Here is a 19,125-nt window from a genome sequence, read left to right as displayed (position 1 = left end):
GCTTATGCATACTTAACAGTATAACATAAGCCAGCTATGCTTATGTATAATGGCTTATATTTACGTGTACTTCTTTCCAACCAGTGCATCACTGCTTTGTAACGCATGACACCAGCCAATCTCTCTGATGAGCTCTGAGCTGCTTCAGAAGTCTTGTTTTAGTTTGGTACCACAGGATGGCCACCTTGCCTTAGGCAACCTGGGCCTACAGGTAACATTCAGACGAAGAATTTAGCTCAAAGAATTTATATCAACTGTACGTCATTCACACTCAAGCGTCAAATAGCCTTCTGGTGGATACCCTGATTCTCCAAAGAGAGGCAACAGTACTAGAGAAGGAATTATAGAGGACATCATGAAAGAGACTATGGAAAAAGTCCAAAATACCACTCATGGATATGGCTGTTTTGAACACAGCACGCCTCTGGTAAGACAGCCTTAATACATTTTTGATTAGAAATATAAATGACATCCGTGACGTGTTAGTCTAGTAAGTTTTTTTTTTAGTTTTTTTTTTTTTTTTAGAAATGTTACTCTTGTCCTGGTTGTTGTTCATCATGTCATTTCTTACTTTACTCTTTCGGAACTTTTAAGGGACAAAGCACATCCAGCACACCCACCTCTGCCACAGTCAGTCGCCTCCTGAGATTTGGAGCTGTGGTCCTTATTGTTGGTGCCGTGCTAATGCTGTGTGCATCCATGGCTGCTCTCTACCTGTGGAAAGTCAGTGATAAAAATGTAAGTGTCAATAAAGGAAACACAGCCAAAGAGGACAAAAAAAGTTTGACTACAGGCCTGACATAAGAGGTATAAGAGGTATTTATGTTAATGACTGAGATGCTTCCATAAATAACTGTCACAATTCAGACTGTGAAATTGCATCTTGAAGTCTGTCTACAATACATACATCAATTGTTCCTGCAAGTCTACTTCATCTTATGAGAAAGAATGCTGTTTATTTGTGTCCTAATGAGCTCACCTGTAGGGCAAACATCCCCATCAAGGTCTGCAATAGCATCTCCTGTGGTGCTTTGTTCAAATTGTCAGTGTGCTACAAGTACGCAGGATTTCTGTAAGACAAGAAACAACACTGAGCAGGGGAATAGTATAAGTAGCATATAAAGCTTGTTTTTTTCTGTATCTCACTTCTCTTGTGTTTGCCACAGTGTGGTTTACATAACTCAACTAATCATTCATTTTAACTTCCGTCTTTGATTGCTGCCAGGTTTATAATGTTCGATACAGTATGAACATCAATGGGGAGGTGAGGGAGGGCTCGGTGGAAATTGATTCTGACAACAACCTGGAGAGATTTAAAACCGGGACTGGAGCTGAAGAAGCGGTGGAGATTCATGACTTTCAAATTGTGAGTGAGATTGTCCTTCTTCTCTCTTCCTGAGGTAGTTCAGCTGAGACATTTTTTTTTTCTGTGTGTTTAGCAAAGTAGCAGAGCTGTGAGTGTAAACATGGCATCTCTGTGATTTGGTGCAGGGAATAACTGGAATCCGCTTCTTTGGAGGAGACAAGTGCTATATAAAATCCCAAATCAAAGCCAGCCTTCCACACATGGGAGCTCACAACAAAGAGTCGCTGATGTTTGACCTGGTATATGCACACGACTTGATGTAGAACGTTGCAAATTGGAGAGAGAAAAAAAGACTAAATTACAGAGTTAAAAGCAAGCAGAAAATATTCATCCTGCTGTTAACACTGTAATTTATTTTTCCATTTGAGTAATTATAGGATATTATCTTTTTTTTTTTCTTGCCAGACTGATGAATTAATGCCAGTGCGGTTTGATGAGGAGTTCCTCATATGGGTGGCGGGAGAGCAGCCACTGACTGACACCAGTTTTCTGAGCGACAAAATTGTGGGTCTTTGTGGGGAACTTCCCATTTACTGGCTCCAACCTACGTACCCTAAAGGTTGTCTTCTTCTCTTCTTTCCATTATATTTTCACATATTCCATCCCACAGATTCTATTCTATATTCACTTATTCCATCCCACAGAATCTAGGAAAACTGCCCTGCTACCCTACAGCATAGATTCCATGTGAATTATTGTACATTTCTTTATAGTTTAGTCAAATCGTGGTTGTGACCGCACTGCTTACTGCCGACACACTTGTTAAATTTACAGTCTTGTCGGAGAAGTTGGTCGAACATCTTGAACACACTACATTTGGAGTCATACACCAAAAAAGGCTCCAGTCTTGTATTAAAAAAGAATGATGTTGAAATATGCAAGACTTCCTGATATCACTGCTGCCAATTTAATTATTCAGAACATCTGAGACAGGCCCAGCTATGTAGGATTGAGCTCTGAGGACGTGTATGGCGTCTTGTGGATGTTGACCCAATACTCTTGCCCCTTGTGGCTGCTGTAACAGATGGGGAAAGGGGAAAGAGAGACACGGAGCGAGCCAAACGGCAGTTTAACATGGAGGAGTTGGAGGCAGCTGCCGAGGAGAAGGAGCCGGTGAGTCATGCAGAGGATGACACCCCCAGAGTCGCGGAAGAAGAGGAGGGGGGACAGTCAACTGCAGGGTCAGCATACAATCCCGAAAACCCCTATCATGTGAGTACCGACTTCATCAACAGCACTGTGTACCATAAACAAGACTCCAGAGGTGGTGGAATTTTTGATTAACTATCAAGAGGCATATACTGAAGCCTGAAGCGACCCTCAAAGTAACATTATGAAGTGAAGTTTCTCTGTTTTGTCAACAGTTTTACAGATGACTACATTACACCCTCCTTAAGAGGCCAGCCTTGTTAAAAATGTATTCTCACAGAAATAGAAGTACATGGTGTGGAAATGTGTTAACCTGGATTTAGTCTTTCTGTCAGCTGTGGGCGGTATATACTGCTGCTGCTGCTGCTGCTGTTGGGGAGGTGTCGTATTAGTAGCTATAATTACAGGTCACTGGGGTAACAGCTGCCATTCCAAGTTGATGAACTTATGAACTGAAGTGAAAAGTCCCACTGGTTATAAAAATTCATGTTGCCTAAGAGAACTGGAGTCACGTGTTTTGAGAGGATGAGAAGTTTTTTGAAAACATTTGAATTGCAAATGTGTGTAAGATTTTTTTTTTTTTTAAAAAGAGAGAGAGAGAGAGACTGCTCTTAGAAATTAACATTGCTTCAAAACTGCAGCACAGCGGAGGAGCCAGAGAAGAAGATGCCGTGACCTTTGACACCATGTTAGACCACCAGGGGATCTGCTGCTCAGAATGCCAACGCAGCTACACTCACTGTCAGAGAATCTGCGAGCCTCTGCGTGGCTACTGGCCTTGGCCTTACAACTACAGAGGGTGCCAGGTAGCTTGCAGAGTCATTATGCCTTGTCGCTGGTGGGTGGCACGCATTTTAGGTGTTGTGTAAGTAAACACACTACATTCATGAGAGAATCTTTTTTTTTTTTTTTTTTTTTCACCCCCAAAGACCCCAAAAAAAAAAAAGGTCTCTAAAATCTCAGCCTCTGTTCAGATATGCACACAGATATTTATTTTCTGGCTTTGACTGTATATAGACAGAGCTAGATCTGTTAACATGAAATGTTGATAGTGATGTATCTGTACTACAACACCTATGCTAGCTGACAGACTAGACAATTTTTTACATATATATATATATTTTTTTTAGATATAAACAGGTGCTTTCTCTTTGTAGGCCAACACTGCTTCTTTACATACAGTAGAACTGGAATACATAAATGCCATATTCCTATTTGCAGCAACAGACTCACAAATGAGCACATTCATTTTTGCATCATGTAATACCAAGGCTTAATGCACTGTACTGTGTTTAATGGAGGGTATGGGACTGAATCCAAAGGCTCAGCAGATCATGTACCTTTTCTGACTGAATAGGCTTCAATAAATTCTAATTACAGTATATGCTGGCTTTGATGTAGCCAGAGATTTTTGTGTGTGCGTGTGTTTGTGTGTGCGCGTGTGTCACATGTTTCCATGGTTCCACCGGGTGCTTTTCTGATAAAACTGAAGTGACAGCAATGGTTGCCATAACTTCCATTCACAGCTCTGAATCAGTTTGAGGGCAATGCAATTTGTGCACACTGACATCTGCATTGATGTGATGTAATGTGAGATGAGTGTCATGGCGATGATGGAAAATATTTCCATAAAAGTGACATTTTTATTAAATAAATAAATGTATTTTTTTTTTCTATGAAAAGAGGAGTGTTGATGCTAAGCTCCCAAATAATATGATCACAGAGCAAGGCTTTTTTTTTTTTTTTGCGCAGCTGTTACTGGGACTTGTGGCGTAGGGCATTCTGAAAACCTCAAAAATCAAAAGAAATCAGATTATTATCTCCAAAGCCATATGCCAACTTTCTAAATAACTGAAAGGAGCCATGTTGCGATCAGGACGATTTCACAGAGGGTGATCCAGGCGCATCAAATTACAACAGATGTGAAATTGCACCGTGTCTGCCACTAAAACCACATTGAAACTCTGAAGCAGTGTGAGGAAACAACACAAAGAGATGCTTGTCTCTTTGCTTGGAGATCTTTCCTGGTTTTCATGGGGGTAGAGGTGCTTATCACATCTGCAGTGCTGATAAGACGGCCTCTGTGCTTCCGTAGGCTATATAATATTAATCCCTCTCCCACGTCTGCAGATGCACTTAAAGGAAGGTGACAAGCATGACATATCCAGGACCTCCTGATGGCTCATGCTCTGGAGTGCAGCCGCTAAAAGAGCCCCAAGTACCCTCAAGTGATGTAAATTTGCAGGGGGAGTCCAATTTCCATCACAGCGCTGTCATTGCCATGGTCATTAAACTAAATCATCCCGCTGTGTGTCACACAGCTCCCATTTTAAAGTCCCCTCAATAATAGAGTTATACTTGGACTGCAGATTGTAGCACAACAGTGAATGTCTGACCTGACAGCAGCCGTAAGAGTTTCTTGCACATTATTTCATCTTTAGAAATCACAGACAGACAGTGTGCATGGGCGTAAGAGATACCTTGAAATAATTCATTATTTGAGAGACGTTTTGGTGTCTTAGTTGCACCAGCTGCAGTTCAACAGGATGATCTCTAAAGTTAGTAACCGCAGCTGGAATTTAAATATGATGTGTTGTGTGCCTGTTGCTGGTGGCGGTTTCCTTGGGTTTCACTTAGAATATGTTGATACAGCAGCACAAGACAAAGAGCTCTGAGTCTATGCTAGACAAAAGGAGATGAGAAACACAAAGCAAAAGGAGAAAAAAAAAACCACATCACCACAAGCAACAGCTCAAAATGGCATTTAAACTGAGAAAAAATACATAGCTCGGTACAACAGCAGTTTTGTTATCCTGAGGCCCTGTTTCTAAAAAACTTGTTTCCTTTTACCATTCCTCTCCTAAGAAGAGAAATGTGCCCCCGTCGAGTAGAAAAGACGAATGTGTTGGAGAGCAGCGTCAGTGTGTGAGACAGTGGTGCCTTTTTGTTTGTCTCCCCTCTGGAGCCAAGCTTACCCTGGGAGCCCTGCAGGCCAGGGAACAAACAGGGCTTTGTGAGCACTGACCCACTGTTCCCAGCAGCCAGACTGCAAACCTCCACTCCTGTGCTAATAGGAAACCACAGATGAGAAGTCCGCAGCAGGGAGAGCTTTCTCGCATCCACCTGTGCTTTCATCATTGCCCATCAAAACAAGCATAGGCAGGCAGGGCGCTGTGGTGCTCTGGTGACCGCTGAATCAAAAGCTTTTTTCACCAACATCCTCTTGGCACAAACACTTTAGCAGAATACATTTGGGATACCGTAGCTGGTGATTTATTTGGTGGCATGGATTTGAGCTAATCAAGCCCGTGCACTCACTAGAGCTCCCTATAAATACGTCAATAGCTTGTCATAAATTCGCCTGTAGTTGCCCAAGAGGCATTAGGAGTGTGAATAGAAGTGTGAAGTGAACCACTCTAGTAAACGTGTCCTACATTTGATTGCATGTTTTCCATTACATCCAGACATGAATGAAATAAACAGTAGTGACAGTCCATTTTGCACCTTAACCAGAACACAGAAACCCTTTTAGGCAAGCTCATTATGTTTTTCTGCAAGAAAGCACTGCAATATGTTTATACATGCTGGCGCTGGGGAAAAACCTGTAACCCAGCTGCTTTTGCACTGGCAAAAACAACCCAGGCACAGAATATTTGTCTTTTCTTTTCTCCTGAATGGTCAGAAATAACATGGCTGGACGAAAAAAAAGCGGGGGAAGGGGGGGGGGGGGCTTGGTACATGGCTTAAATGCTTTTTAATCCCATGGTTGAGTGACCACTTGCAGCTCTGCCCAGTAGTCTGACTCTGCCTGCCATTTGCAGGTCTCTCTCTGAAGTTTCTTTGCCATTGGCCGCAGCGTCCGCCTCACTCTCTCTATTTATTTCTCTCTCCCACTCTCTCTCTCTCCCTCTCTCATCCTCCTATTTAGTATGCAATCTCCCAAATGGCCATTAATTAAATGCCTGCTGATATTGTACAAAGATCTCTGTCTTGTTTATTTCACCAAGTTAAAACTGTAAATATTGTCTGTAGACCTGCCTGCATTCAGTGAATTACACTTTCTATGTAATGAAACACTACACACTGCAATTTTCCTGGGTGACTCAATTAATCTGCACACACTGCAGGGATTTTTTTTTTTTTCCCTGTGTATTGCACTTGGTTGCACGGTGTCCTTGCCACACTCAAATAGAAAACCTGTAGTGTGGTGTAGGTATAAATTGGACACAGAGCTAGAATGTGCACCATTGTTTTCCTTAAGACTGTAAATGTGACAGTGGTGGAGGCAACCAGCCTGCGGTGGATGTCAAGAGTTCCTCACAAGAGGTGGGCAGTTATCTTTATAACTCAGCAGGCATGCGCTGGCTGAGAGGACACTGCATAATCAACAACATACCTCACCCACATCGTCGGTTTATTTACCCCGTCAGTGGAAATTAAATTTGAATAGCAATACCAATGGGATCAATATTTTGAAGAAAAAAAAAAAGATGTTTTTAAAAAAAAAAAAGAAAAAGATTTCCCTTCAAAATATTTGTCAAAACATCAGTTATCCTAGGATGTACCCCAGAAGGTATACATCCTCTGGTGGTGGGGAGCTATAGATAGCTCAAAGCAGAATCAAATCAAGACTTCACATCTACAAACTGTTTAAAAAAAAAAAAAAAAGATTCAGCTCCTCCACAAAGCAATGTCAAGAGGCTTGCCACATGAAAGCAGAAGTTGTCCAAAGAGAAGAGGAAAGTACTGACAAAGTTTATGAAGAAAAAAGTAAATGTGTTTTTAATCCTCAGCAGCACATGCAACAATGAGGGAGCCTGAGTGCTTAGATATGCCACCCCGGGGGCAGGCTCTATACTTAAGGCTTACAACAGCCTCATTATCTCCCTCAACTCACATCAGATCCTAGCAGCAGTTTGTCACAGGCAGGCTCCTCTCTGCCAGTAGGCATCAGACCAATCCTCCTGCAACACTACTGTACATAATTGCCATATGGACAGCATTTTGAGCCAGACTGAAGACTAAAAAGCCCTCCAGACAGATTCCCCAGATAACTAAATGAATATTTTATCTCATTTCCATCTAATTTGCACCACATTATTATACAGAACTGAAATTTTTAATTAATTGATAGAACAGATCAAACACAGGTTTACACTTTGATTTTCGGGAGCTGTTATTTTGATAATTTGCATGACTTTTTTCGCACGCCAAGCTTTTTAATCTCCCAGAATTTTAGCATCTCTATATAGAAACACTATAATAAAACATACAGCAAATTAATAACTGTCGCCGCACATGAAATGCTTGTCTTGGTTGCATGAGCAGTTCCAGAGAGAAGTCCTTTTACCTGCCACCCCACTGATTAATTAATTTCACACTGTTTAATTAAATCCACAGTCTGGGGAGTCTGGGCAGCACCGTGGGGAGCCCTATCTGAGCCTTGTGTGTACAGAGATTACCGGGGAAGGTCTCAGAAACCCGCTCTCTTGCTGAGGTTGACACTGACGTCACCCTTCTCTGGATACCAGAGCATGATTGTGTCAATGTCATCAGGCAGTTGTGAGCTTTTAGTGCTGGGGACATGATAGTACTGCACCATTTGTTGATTCTCTGCTGGCATTTACATGAACAAAAGGATACTGTAGCATTTGACAGCGCTTGACACAAATTAGCATTTGACACAAGTGTCTGATGAAGTGTGTTGCTGCAGTATGTAAAGCCTGGATTTCCATACAGCCAGCTAACTATACAAATTAAAGCCATCTAAATTGCCATAAATGCAACTGGCTTTAGAGTAAATGAGCAAATTGAAGTTCCGTATCCTGTCCAACACTGTTGTAGGCTTTCCAACAGTCAAAGCTTCAGAGACACAGAGAGACACTGTCTCTCTTATGTCAGAACTGAGAGGTGCACAAATGCGTGGCACAGCAGGCAATATGACTGTGTGGGCTGAGAAGCACGCATTTTACTTTTTCTGTTCTCTTGAAACATATTTTTGGCATCTCTAATCACAAACAAACACATTTTGAGTCGGATGACTCAAATTTGTCTTTACAGTACAACTTCAAAATAAGATGACGTTTAAAATGTTACACGATTTATGAGTTTTGAGGACTGTGATATATTGTACACACAAAAATTTAAAAGGATTATACAGATTGTCGCCCCTTAATCTGTCATAATAACAAACCTAAACCTGATCCTAGCTGTCGTTCACTCCATCTAATGTTTACATGTTAAGGAAGGCAAAGATAATCAATTAGGTACATGAAGACGGCAGCCTGCTGGTCTGATGTGATGTGATGTGGAACCAGCATTTCCTTGTGCTCTCTACTCGATGTGCCAAGAGCTATTAGAGCAACAAACACTTTGCACAGTTGTAATGATATGAAAAACTCAAGATATAAAGCAAATTTGCCATTTTCATATACATAGTTATATTTCACATTAAAAAGTTACACTGTAATTTTAATCTTATTCCTCAAATGAAAAACAAAGTGTCAAAAAGTGAAGGGTTTCAGTTGACACAGGTTTCAATAAGGCATTTTTTCTGCATATATGTCTTCATACTGTACGTGCTTGAACATAATGGAAAGAGCCATAACATGAAAGTTGAAAATGAGCAATATACACACTGGAAACTTTAAATTAGCTTTAGTAAATATCATTAAGCTCTGTTTTCATTACGCCTGTCACCCTCTCTCTCCCCTGTAAAAGCATCACAAACATCACTAGTATTCACACGCTTTTATTCAAACGAACTACTGAACCTCAACAAACAGTGGAGAGTTGCGTTCTTTACTTAGTCAAGACCAACTTTTAATAGGCATTCCAGCACAGAACATCAAGACAGTTTTGTCGACTGATACAGCATTAGCTGAAAGAACAGCGCTCTATTTGTGCTTGCCTTGTCCTGTGACAAGAAGACCTATCAGGTGCTCATCTCTACCCCCCCCAATCCACCACCACTCCTCCTCCTCCTCCCATCCCTCTCTCCTCCTGACCTCATTCTGTCATCTTCGTTTTCCTTCTTCCCCACTCTCAGGTCTTTTATAAAGTGTCTCCATGCATTACACATTTAACAATGCATTAAAAATAGGCCACCATCAATCAGTCATTCAGTGGCGGAGACAGAATCTACTTGTGGCACCAATTTGGTATGTTTCTCATGGTTCAAGAACGAAAGGAACACTATAAACTCCTGGGCTGCTGTGTATGGGAAACTTAACAGAGATGAAAACACACATTTATGTGCTAATAATACACCGTACCCCATAAAAGACACCGCAATAATTTTGAATTCCCATTTGCTTGATTTCCTGCGGCACAGTTGTCTTTCCAGAATCCAGAAACAGAATCAAAATAATATATATAAATATATATATATGCAGGCGGTAAGCTGTGACAAGATTTCTGTTGATGGGTGCCAGGTTAACATTGTGCCCAAAACAGTGATTTGAGAACTGTGATGCATGATACAGGATAGGTACTAGGTAAAATCTGATGTAATGGTTGGAAGTGAGTCAAACCCTGGGGGCAAATAGTCTGAACACTCTGACTCCAGGTTGCTCACGCCAAAGCAGATGTTGAACTGACGACAGCAGTACAAAAGACAGCGCCTGCATGTTATTCATAAGGTAAGGTTTATATTATTAGGACGGCACATCAAGGTTGCCAAGCTACAGATGGAGCTTCTTTGATAGCCCTATATATATTTAATAAAGAAATACCGAAGAACTTACAAAGTATTTTCACAGTTCCACATGAGTTTTGTTAACACAGTAAAGTGTTCTCCTGCTCAGGCAGAGGTGTGGAAGTCTCCTTGTGAGCTTTGATGTTGCTGCTCTGCTCTGAGGCTTGATCCTGCATTCTGGATTTCGAAACAGACTGCACTTCGTCATGGGTAACAGCTTGAAGAGGTAGACACCAACAGTCCAGACACGCCTGAAAGACCACACACACACACACACACACACACACACACACACACACACACACACACACACACACACACACACACACACACACACACACACACACATATATATACAGGAGACATTCGGTCAGCGATGCAAAAACACATTTAACATCAGCTTCAAATGGAGAAAAAGGCTCATTAGAAACTCTATTTATGTGTGGAGTATTCATAGAATAATGGAAATAGAAGGAGGTCTTGCTTATGTTGTATTAATAATGATCCAATGTATAAAAACTTCATTAATTCAGAGAGGGCATGAAAGAAAACTGTTTCTCTGTGCAGAGACACTTTGAAAGCAAGCTTTGAGTTGTCTTTTAAACGCAGCAGAAAGGATATCTTAAAGCAAAGAGTATATGATTTTGTACATAAATATTTTACAAAGACCATTATTGCAGAAGAGGAGTATCTTTATGCGCGGTGCTGTGCAAAAACCTGATGATAGCCAAAAGAAATCAAAGCATGTTTTAGATATATTCTTTTGAGTTTGTAATACAATAAAGGCTTTTAAATTTCTTCCCTTGAAATTTGCCTTGAAGCTATGTTTTTTTTCTTCCTTATAACACATCACTCTGATTCAGTGACAGACTGTCTGGTACACTGCCAAGTGGGTGTTTTTTTTTTTTTCCTGCCAGTGTTTTTCCAGACCATTTTCACTTATTACCCCCTCAGGTCATCCCTCGGTCCAGTCTGGCCATTTTACAGACATGACTCCATATGTCTGCGATGACACATGATAGCTCATCCAACGTGGATCAGATTGTTTTCAACCCCCAACAGCTTAGTCTGAAATCAAATAGCGCCGTACACAGGGAAAACAAATATGAGGATGATGCATATATCTTACCTTAAAACATTTCTTGAATCTTTTGCTGACTATGTACAATGCAATAGGGTTGATGCAGGAGTTGAGTGATGCCATTGTAATGCCAAAGTAGTCCAGGACAAGAAAGGCACTGGAAAAAGGAGCATGGAAATTAAGTAAATCACACAAAAGAGCACAGACCAGATAATTAACATTATAAAAAGATAAAAAGATTTTTTTAAAAATGGGGGGAGTGTAATGCGCACCTCAGTAGTTGACACCTTTTAGGATCTTTTTCATCATATATGGTTGATTTCAAGATTCTGCTGAGGTACAGCGGCAGCCAACACAGTGCAAACACAATCACCAAGCAGAAGACAGTTTTTGCGACTTCTCGTCTCTTTAAAAGAAAAAGTTATAACCAATATTAAAGTTTATGTTGAACATAAAAATGGGGTTAAGCACTTTAAAAGAAATGCCTTTAAAAGTGGAAGGTTAATGAATAACCTGCTTGGTGAGGTCACTTAATGTAGTCTTTCTCAGCATATTCCTGGTCATGAGTGTGTAGAAGACGAGGGTCCAAGCCAGCGGCATGCAAAAGTAGAAGCCGAAGAGCCACCAGTCCTTCACTGATTTATAAAACTGTTGATTAAACATGACAGAAGCCCACAGTCAGTCAAAGCCGCAGACGACGCGATGATCAGTGGTTTCTATGTTAAAGCATGCAAGAAAGAATATTTGAGATGGTGATAAATATTACTGTATGTTGTGTATGAAAATACAGTCAAATCAAACACATGTTGATCTGTGCCGTTTCATCCTGTTGCTTCATCCCTGTTGTTACATTACCTGCATGAACTGTGTGGTTTGCACGGGATGAAGCAGACATATTCTCAGATGCTTGTCTTTATAGTTCATTGTTATCATATCAAAGCCGACAACTTCAGGCACAGCCAGCAGGATAGAAATAACCCATATCAGAGTTATTTCGATTGCTGTCCATGCTGAAACCCCGCTGCCTTTGATTCGATTCCAGGATACTACAGCTCGGTATCTGCAAAAAGCAGTGGGAAACTGTTTTGACTTTTTGTCTGTAACAATGATACTTTTTTTTTTTTTTTTTGCAGTTAAAGAGTATTTCAAGGGCTAATACTATAAACAAATCTGACTCCTTGATGAAATACAGATACTAGCCAGCAAACACTGTTTTACCTGTCAACACTCAGAGCACATAGGCTCAGCACAGTAATTCCAACAGATGTCTTCTGTATAAAGGGGACAAGTTTGCACAGTACTAAACCGAATGGCCAATCTTCTGCCATGAGCTGAAAAAACAAAAACAAAAGGACATTTTTAGTATGAAAAAAACAAAACAAAACAAAAAAAAAACACCCACAATCAATTCAAGCTAAGATTAAAGAGAAACAGAGTGAGGTGCAACACAATGTAACTGCTCACCATTAGGTGAATAACTCACCCTGTATGCGTTGATTGGAATGTCTATCACAATGTGGATTAGATCGCCCAAAGCAAGACTCGCAATGAGGATGTTGGGTTCGCTTCTCATGCATTTGTTTATATAAATTATTTTCAGTAGGGCTGAATTCCCCACGATTCCAACCACAAACACAAGCAGAGACACCATGGTATTGACGTATTTGAAGGCGTCTCTGATTCCAGCAGACTCCAAGCACATGGGAGGGTGTGGGGCTACTTGGGGTGGATGGATTGAGCTGTTGGATTTCTGTTTTTCTAGTATTAAAAAGCCAGGGGAGGCCGTTTCAAGGAGTTCAGTAACAGGGAGTGGTTCTGAATGCTGATCGCTGGCTTCTCCTCTGATGAGGATATTTCCCAAACAAATAGCAAGAGCCACAAACCACATTGTTGATGACGTCCTCCAAAGGCCTTGAAATGTTTTTGCTTTGGGTTTTTTTTCCCCCCCCACCAGCACTGGATTGAAAATGAGAGTGAAAATAATTAGTACAACACCTCAGCTTTGAAATTCACAGCAAAGCACTTAGGTAATGTAAAGGATTCATTTAATTTCAATTAACCACAGAGGCAGCATGATATACATTAACAGCACTGATATAGTATGATACAGTGAACTATGCCAGCTTACCTTCAGATGTGCACATACAAATGCTGCATGAAATGAATTTCTGTAATACCTACAAAGTAAGCTGTATGTTTAACACAAAGGACGACTCTTTGTTGCTGTGCCTGCTATAAAAGTTAGAACCCAGCAGAAGGAAACCAGGGCTTTATAGACTAAGGTACTCCTGTCAGCATTAGTCATCGATCTGTCAGTAGTGACTATAATTACTTCCCTTGATGTATCACCCTGAATAAAAGGATGGTGTTGAAGGGTATTGTCTGTTATCACAGAGTGAGATCATTGTATAGGCTTCAATAGGGATATTATGTTACAGTTGTTTTCCCCTCTTTCACGAAAAACTTGCCCATTTTCTCTGACACAGAGACTCCACAGAAAGTCTGAATGGTGCAAAAATGTCTATTTTAGTGAAGTGAGATTTTTTTTGTTGCCTATAGCCACAAAGCTTCTATCACTCAGTCATCATTAGTGAATGTAATGGGAAACGGAAAACTGTCCTCTGTAACTATATATGACACTTTGGATGTACATGAGCCTGCTGGGGCCGTATTAGAGTTACACTTAGCTAACTTGCTTAATTAATATTCTTTTATTTTTTATTATTGCTTTTACATAACCAATGAAATATCAACAGGAGGAACTTTTTTCACTGAGCGGCTCATGGTAGACCCTAATGATGTGTTGCAGTTTGATGACAAAATACTCATTAGTAGATACAGGCTACCCCGGGCCATGATCTTGCAGTTAGCCGAGCAACTACGACCAGTTTTGGAAGGGCCGACCCGGCGGCACGAGGCTCTCGCAGTTGTGGCGCAACTGACAAATGTGTTTTGTTTTTTTGCTAATGGAGATTTTCAGAGTGAAGTGGACAATTTTTGTACATTTCAATGAGAAATCTAATGGGTTACAAAATACATCAGAGAGATGAGATGAGAAAAATAGTGTCGGTTACAAGGTTACAGTTTAGTTGATGACTGAAGTTGATTTGAGTATTTAGTTTGTCCTAACCTGAGATAAGATGGGACTCCTAAAGTTAGTTAGGATTTGCTTCTGTAAAAGTAAAATAGGGTAAAAATCCCACCTTATACTCTCCTTATCTTAACTTAAGACAGGAAGTTTCTGTAATACGGGGATGCACAACTACCGCCGGGCAACTGCACTTGAACAATAACAAAAATGATACAAATGGAACCGTGCATTATTCAGTGAATGTCCTCTAGAGATTTTTTTGCTTTGGTTGTCATATCACGTTTTTTTAAAACATGAGTCAGTCTCCATCCTACCAGAGAGATACTGCCTCTGCCTTTCCTGAGAGTCCTAAAGAAGGTGACTTCTCCCCTCGTCAGATTTATGACAACCTGAAGAGCCTGGAGGAGCAGGAGACATGTGACGACCAGAAAGATCCCATTGTTAATATTGTGCCTGACAACTACTGCAGCTCTCTTTTGAACACGCAAATCTGTGTTCCGCTGGCAACAAATGACCTTGGGAAACTATTTGCTGGCATGTTTCCACAGGAACATTCGATAAAGAAGAGTGAGTTGGTTGAGTTGGATATGGAAAAACATGACAATTGTTAAGCACAAGGATACATTAAAACATCTTTTCCTCTCTTTTCTAAATAGGCCTCTGGACAGAACCAAGATGCTCATGTACAACATCTATAGAACAGGAACTGTAAGGAAATGTAATAACTGATTGATAGACCCATAAACATGGCAATAATATTCAAGTTATATTCCCTTAAGAATTCACAGCGAGTCTGTTTAATGGCCAGATCATTGACCTACATTGTTGCAATTTAATCTCCTGCAGTATGTCTGTAGTTGTTACATTTTAATTTAAAGGGTCAGCGTGTAGGATTCACTGGCGTCTACCAGTGTGGTTGCAGACTGCAACCAACTGAACACCCCTCCACTTCCTTTCTTTCCAGGTGTGTAGCAGAACCTACGATGGCCTTCAGGTAATGTAAAAACTGATCTAGAGCCAGTAAAAATGAATCTTGAGCCAGTATTTGATTTGTCCGGTGTGGGATACTGTAGAAACATGGTGGTGCAATATGGAGGGCTCCATGGAAGAGGATGCACTCCCTATGTAGATATGAAGGGCTAACAAAAGCTAACAAAAACACAATGATTCTTAGTTTCAGGTGATTATACACTAATGAAAACATATTATATTCTATTTCTGCCAATAGATCCTCCTAAATCCTACGCACCGGTCCTTTAACATGCTGTTAAAATTTATCTGAAAGCAGTTGTGATGCTTGGCCACTGTTAGATGGCTATATAATGACATCATCCTAGTCAAGCTGGTCGAAAAGCTTTACATCCTGCAAAAAAAAAAACCCAAAAAAAACATTAAAACGCTGCCACTGCTGTCTGATTTATGTAGAGCGCTCACTAAAGCTACCATTCGGTGGTGGCATAGTCGTAATGAATGCAGTTTCATTTGAAAACGTGGATGGCTGGGTTTATTACAGTTGACAGTCACCCCCTCCAATGGATAAAGGTGGTTGAAAATGTGAATGTTATTCAGTCTCAAAGCACCTGGATTATTACACTGGCTTTTGGAGAAAAATAACAGTAAACTGAACCTTGAAAGTGAAAACTCTGTAATCTAACTTACTGGCATTTCTTTTTCAGCTTATTTGGTTTTCTTATGATTATATGACTCAACATAATTTATATCCCAGCATGCCTTGTTTGAGTGCTGTGGTCCCCTGACAGACCACCAGTTTATATCAGCTCCACTTAACAATATTCTTTACATTAACATTGCAATTAATGACTATGTACTTTAGCTTCTAAGCAACTTCAGGGTTTGACCTTGTCAGTTACTTTTAACTCGGCAAGCAGCAGTTCACACCAAGAAGCTCAGATAAAATTAAAATATTCTACCTGTCAAGCAACTAACTGTTCAACAAATACTAAAAATATTTTTCATAAGAGTTGGAGAGCCAAACAAAGCTGAAAAGAGAGTGAATAGTGTAGTCTATTATTGATAATATTGCTCCGTCTGCTAGCATATTAACCAAAACAACTTTAAAAAGACTAATGTCAGAGGTATGTCTTTTTTTTTTTTTTTTTTTTTTAGCAGCTTGTTAAGGACTTCCTCTGAATCCAAGAGGCCAAACAATCAATTAATAGAGCTCTAAGATGAATAGAGTTGTTCTGGCAAAGCTGTAATAGCTGTAATTCTTTGTCTCTCATCTCTGTGTCCTGAGCAGTCCAGTCTCACCAGAGTTCATGGAGGTTTGCGCGCTGGATGGAAGATTCATTACTTTGGCGAGCTCTCAGACCCAGACAGATTGGGAGTGGGTGGAGCATAGTCTCTTTTTCAGCTGTCAAGGTAAGCTATGTTATCAGTTCGGGTGCAAAGGGGTCACCTGTTCCTGCCCCCGTCTTGCCTCTCATGACTTAGACATCTGTCAAATTCCTAATTATTTCGCTCTTGTGCAGTTCAAAAGGAAATTGAAGATCCCCAGTTCCTGCAGGCAGAGGTAGGTGAGCATGGACACCATCCCCGATTCTTCAGCAGTAACCTGCACATGGCAAGAAAGAAAAAAAAGGGTGTTATACATTGTCGTGTCAGGTCAGGTCATTTTCATTTCTATAACCCAACCCTGTACAATCTGTATGCTGTAGAGCTGTAAAGCCTTTTTGCAAAGGTTATTTCATAGGTGAAAGAGATTATACATAATGTGTCTGTAAGACACATTATGTAAAAGTGTAAAAGTTTTGTATAAAGTGTACAAGTTTTGGATTCTTATATTCACATCAGGAGACAGAGGATGAAAAGATGCCAGAGGAGGAGTATGATATACCTCGTGTGGGTCTTCCTCGTCTCATAGCGTACAAGCCAGAGCCAAAACAAACCCCTCATGATCAAAAGGTACCATCAATTTAGTGCAGTATCTCTATATTACCCATAATACCTGGTCTGCTGGAAATGGCAGTGGTGGCCCATTTCATTTTCACACAGTAATAGCAGCGTGGAGGCTATAATATCAGAGGTGGCGAGGTGATTGTGAGACTGTTCTCTGCTGCACGGCAGGTTCCAGAGGTTGAATCTAAACCGCATGTGCATGTTGCACAGTGCGACTATTGCCGGCAGCCCTGTCAGCCCTTCATACGCGGTGAACTGCTGGAAAATAAAACCAACTTTAAGAGGGTGAGTGTAGCTTGTTTATCTCCAACAAGAAAATTGAAAATGAATTTATTAGTAATAATGGCTGTTCAGCTAACCTTTCCCAGAAGACCGAAGCATCTTCACTTGAGGTGGGTTCATGGGAGAGGAGGACCGTGAGTGAAAGAAGAAAAAAAAATGCCTAATGTTGAAATTTTCTTTTATTCAGCTCTTTTGTTGTGAGCGAGCAAAACAAATGAGAGAGCTAATCCTGGAAGAGGGAGAAAAACTGGCGCAGAAGGAGTCTGATAGAAAAATTGATGTGAACCCTCATGCAGCCATCATCAGCAAAGAGAAGAGGGAAGCTGCAAGGGAGAGAGTGAGGCAGAGGTGAGCAAGATGCATCCTTTTCAAAAAACTTGATCTACATTGATTTGTATATGTACAGTCAGTTACATACATGTAACTGACTGTACAACATTGCTTGCCATCAGCATGCCCTTCAAGTTTTGCAACTGTATTGCACATTTCAGAAAAAAAAAAATTGTTTTTTTAAATGTAGGTTGAGGATGAGAAAACCTAAAAAAGACAACTCGAACAAAGAAAAAAGTAAGTATGCAAACCAGGGCCCTAGGCTAGACAAATTAGTACAAATGATGAAGATAGGAAGCACGCTGTCTTTCATGCTTCCCATTGACTAAATGTCAGTAAATTCTCCTTTGTCTGCTCAGGCCATATTGAGATCAAACATAAAACCTCCTACAGGCTGTCAAAAGAAATTCCCTTCATCGGTGATATCCCTCAGATAGATAGCAAAAATACTTCAGGCATGTTTACACCACAAGAGGAGACATCTGGTGAGCCAAAGGTATGTTCGTGCTGTTGCCGTGGTCTCTCCTTCAACCAGAATAAGTGTTGTTTTTGTTTGTTTGTTTGTTTGTTTTTTTTTTATCAGCACCGTGTTTTTGCTGTGATAAATAACTTAACTATTTTTGTGTCACAGCCAAAGGAAGTGATTAAGAAGTTCTACAAAAGTGGGAAATGTTTTCTCACCTTGTGTCCAGATGGAACGGGCACTGTTTTGTATCCTTTTAAGCAGTGCACAGAGTGGAGGATCAAGGACTGGGTCAAAGTACTAATGAGAGGGTCCACATTTGTTCCCTTTGATGAAAGGTTTGCACACTGTTAATTATACTTAATAGACAAAGTTATCCTTCTGGGAAAGCAGCCATTATAATATCGTCTGCAGAAGCTGCTGACTTCACTTACATCATCTTGGAGGACAAGGACGCAGCAGCCAGCATCAAAGCCATTTTTACAAATAAAGGCCACTCCACATGCTATCATCCCAATGGACTGATATGGTAATTGTTACTCCATAATAACTACAGCTGTTAATAAATGTTATAACAAATTTAACAATTCTGCCTAAAAAAAGGCCTTAAAGGAATAGTCTGACAGACTGGGGGAATATATCTACTGGCTTTCTGGTAGAGAGATGAGAAGTGTGTATGATGAATATACAGGCAGATAGCTTAGCTTAGCATAAAGACTGGAAAGAAGGGGAAGCCGCTAGCTTAGCT

The 19,125-nt window shown here is 40.5% G+C and overlaps 2 protein-coding genes across 2 annotated transcripts; one reads left to right on the top strand and one right to left on the bottom strand.

The window, feature by feature from the left end:
* The first annotated feature begins 367 nt into the window (after positions 1 to 367).
* On the top strand, positions 368 to 3,571 carry LOC130177656 (leukocyte cell-derived chemotaxin 1-like). The gene is made up of 7 exons (XM_056389556.1): positions 368 to 427; positions 526 to 738; positions 1,226 to 1,366; positions 1,492 to 1,605; positions 1,772 to 1,925; positions 2,391 to 2,578; positions 3,157 to 3,571. The coding sequence occupies exons 1-7, from the start codon at positions 368 to 370 to the stop codon at positions 3,382 to 3,384; spliced, it is 1,098 nt and encodes a 365-aa protein (XP_056245531.1). The 3' UTR covers positions 3,385 to 3,571.
* Positions 3,572 to 9,955: 6,384 nt separating this feature from the next.
* Positions 9,956 to 13,180, bottom strand: LOC130177733 (endothelin receptor type B-like). Its single transcript, XM_056389657.1, has 7 exons — positions 12,776 to 13,180; positions 12,511 to 12,623; positions 12,148 to 12,352; positions 11,806 to 11,940; positions 11,565 to 11,698; positions 11,341 to 11,449; positions 9,956 to 10,462 (listed from the first exon to the last, which is right to left on the bottom strand). Exons 1-7 carry the CDS (start codon positions 13,178 to 13,180, stop codon positions 10,292 to 10,294), a joined length of 1,272 nt encoding a protein of 423 aa, XP_056245632.1. The 3' UTR covers positions 9,956 to 10,291.
* Positions 13,181 to 19,125: the final 5,945 nt, after the last annotated feature.

The sequence above is a fragment of the Seriola aureovittata genome, chromosome 11, assembly GCF_021018895.1.
Source record: "Seriola aureovittata isolate HTS-2021-v1 ecotype China chromosome 11, ASM2101889v1, whole genome shotgun sequence".
Classification (NCBI taxonomy): domain Eukaryota; kingdom Metazoa; phylum Chordata; class Actinopteri; order Carangiformes; family Carangidae; genus Seriola; species Seriola aureovittata.
This window is presented reverse-complemented; position numbering and strand designations above follow the sequence as displayed.

Excerpts from the sequence above, each read along its gene's own strand:
- LOC130177733 (XM_056389657.1), bottom strand. The coding sequence starts at position 13,180 with ATGTGGTTTGTGGCTCTTGCTATTTGTTTGGGAAATATCCTCATCAGA. Across the intron at positions 11,699-11,805 it reads TAAGTGACCTCACCAAGCAG|AGACGAGAAGTCGCAAAAAC; the intron begins GTTATTCATTAA and ends TTTCTTTTAAAG. Across the intron at positions 11,450-11,564 it reads AAAAGGTGTCAACTACTGAG|TGCCTTTCTTGTCCTGGACT; the intron begins GTGCGCATTACA and ends TCCTTTTTCCAG.
- LOC130177656 (XM_056389556.1), top strand. The coding sequence starts at position 368 with ATGGAAAAAGTCCAAAATACCACTCATGGATATGGCTGTTTTGAACAC. Across the intron at positions 428-525 it reads TTGAACACAGCACGCCTCTG|AAATGTTACTCTTGTCCTGG; the intron begins GTAAGACAGCCT and ends TTTTTTTTTTAG. Across the intron at positions 1,926-2,390 it reads CCAACCTACGTACCCTAAAG|ATGGGGAAAGGGGAAAGAGA; the intron begins GTTGTCTTCTTC and ends CTGCTGTAACAG.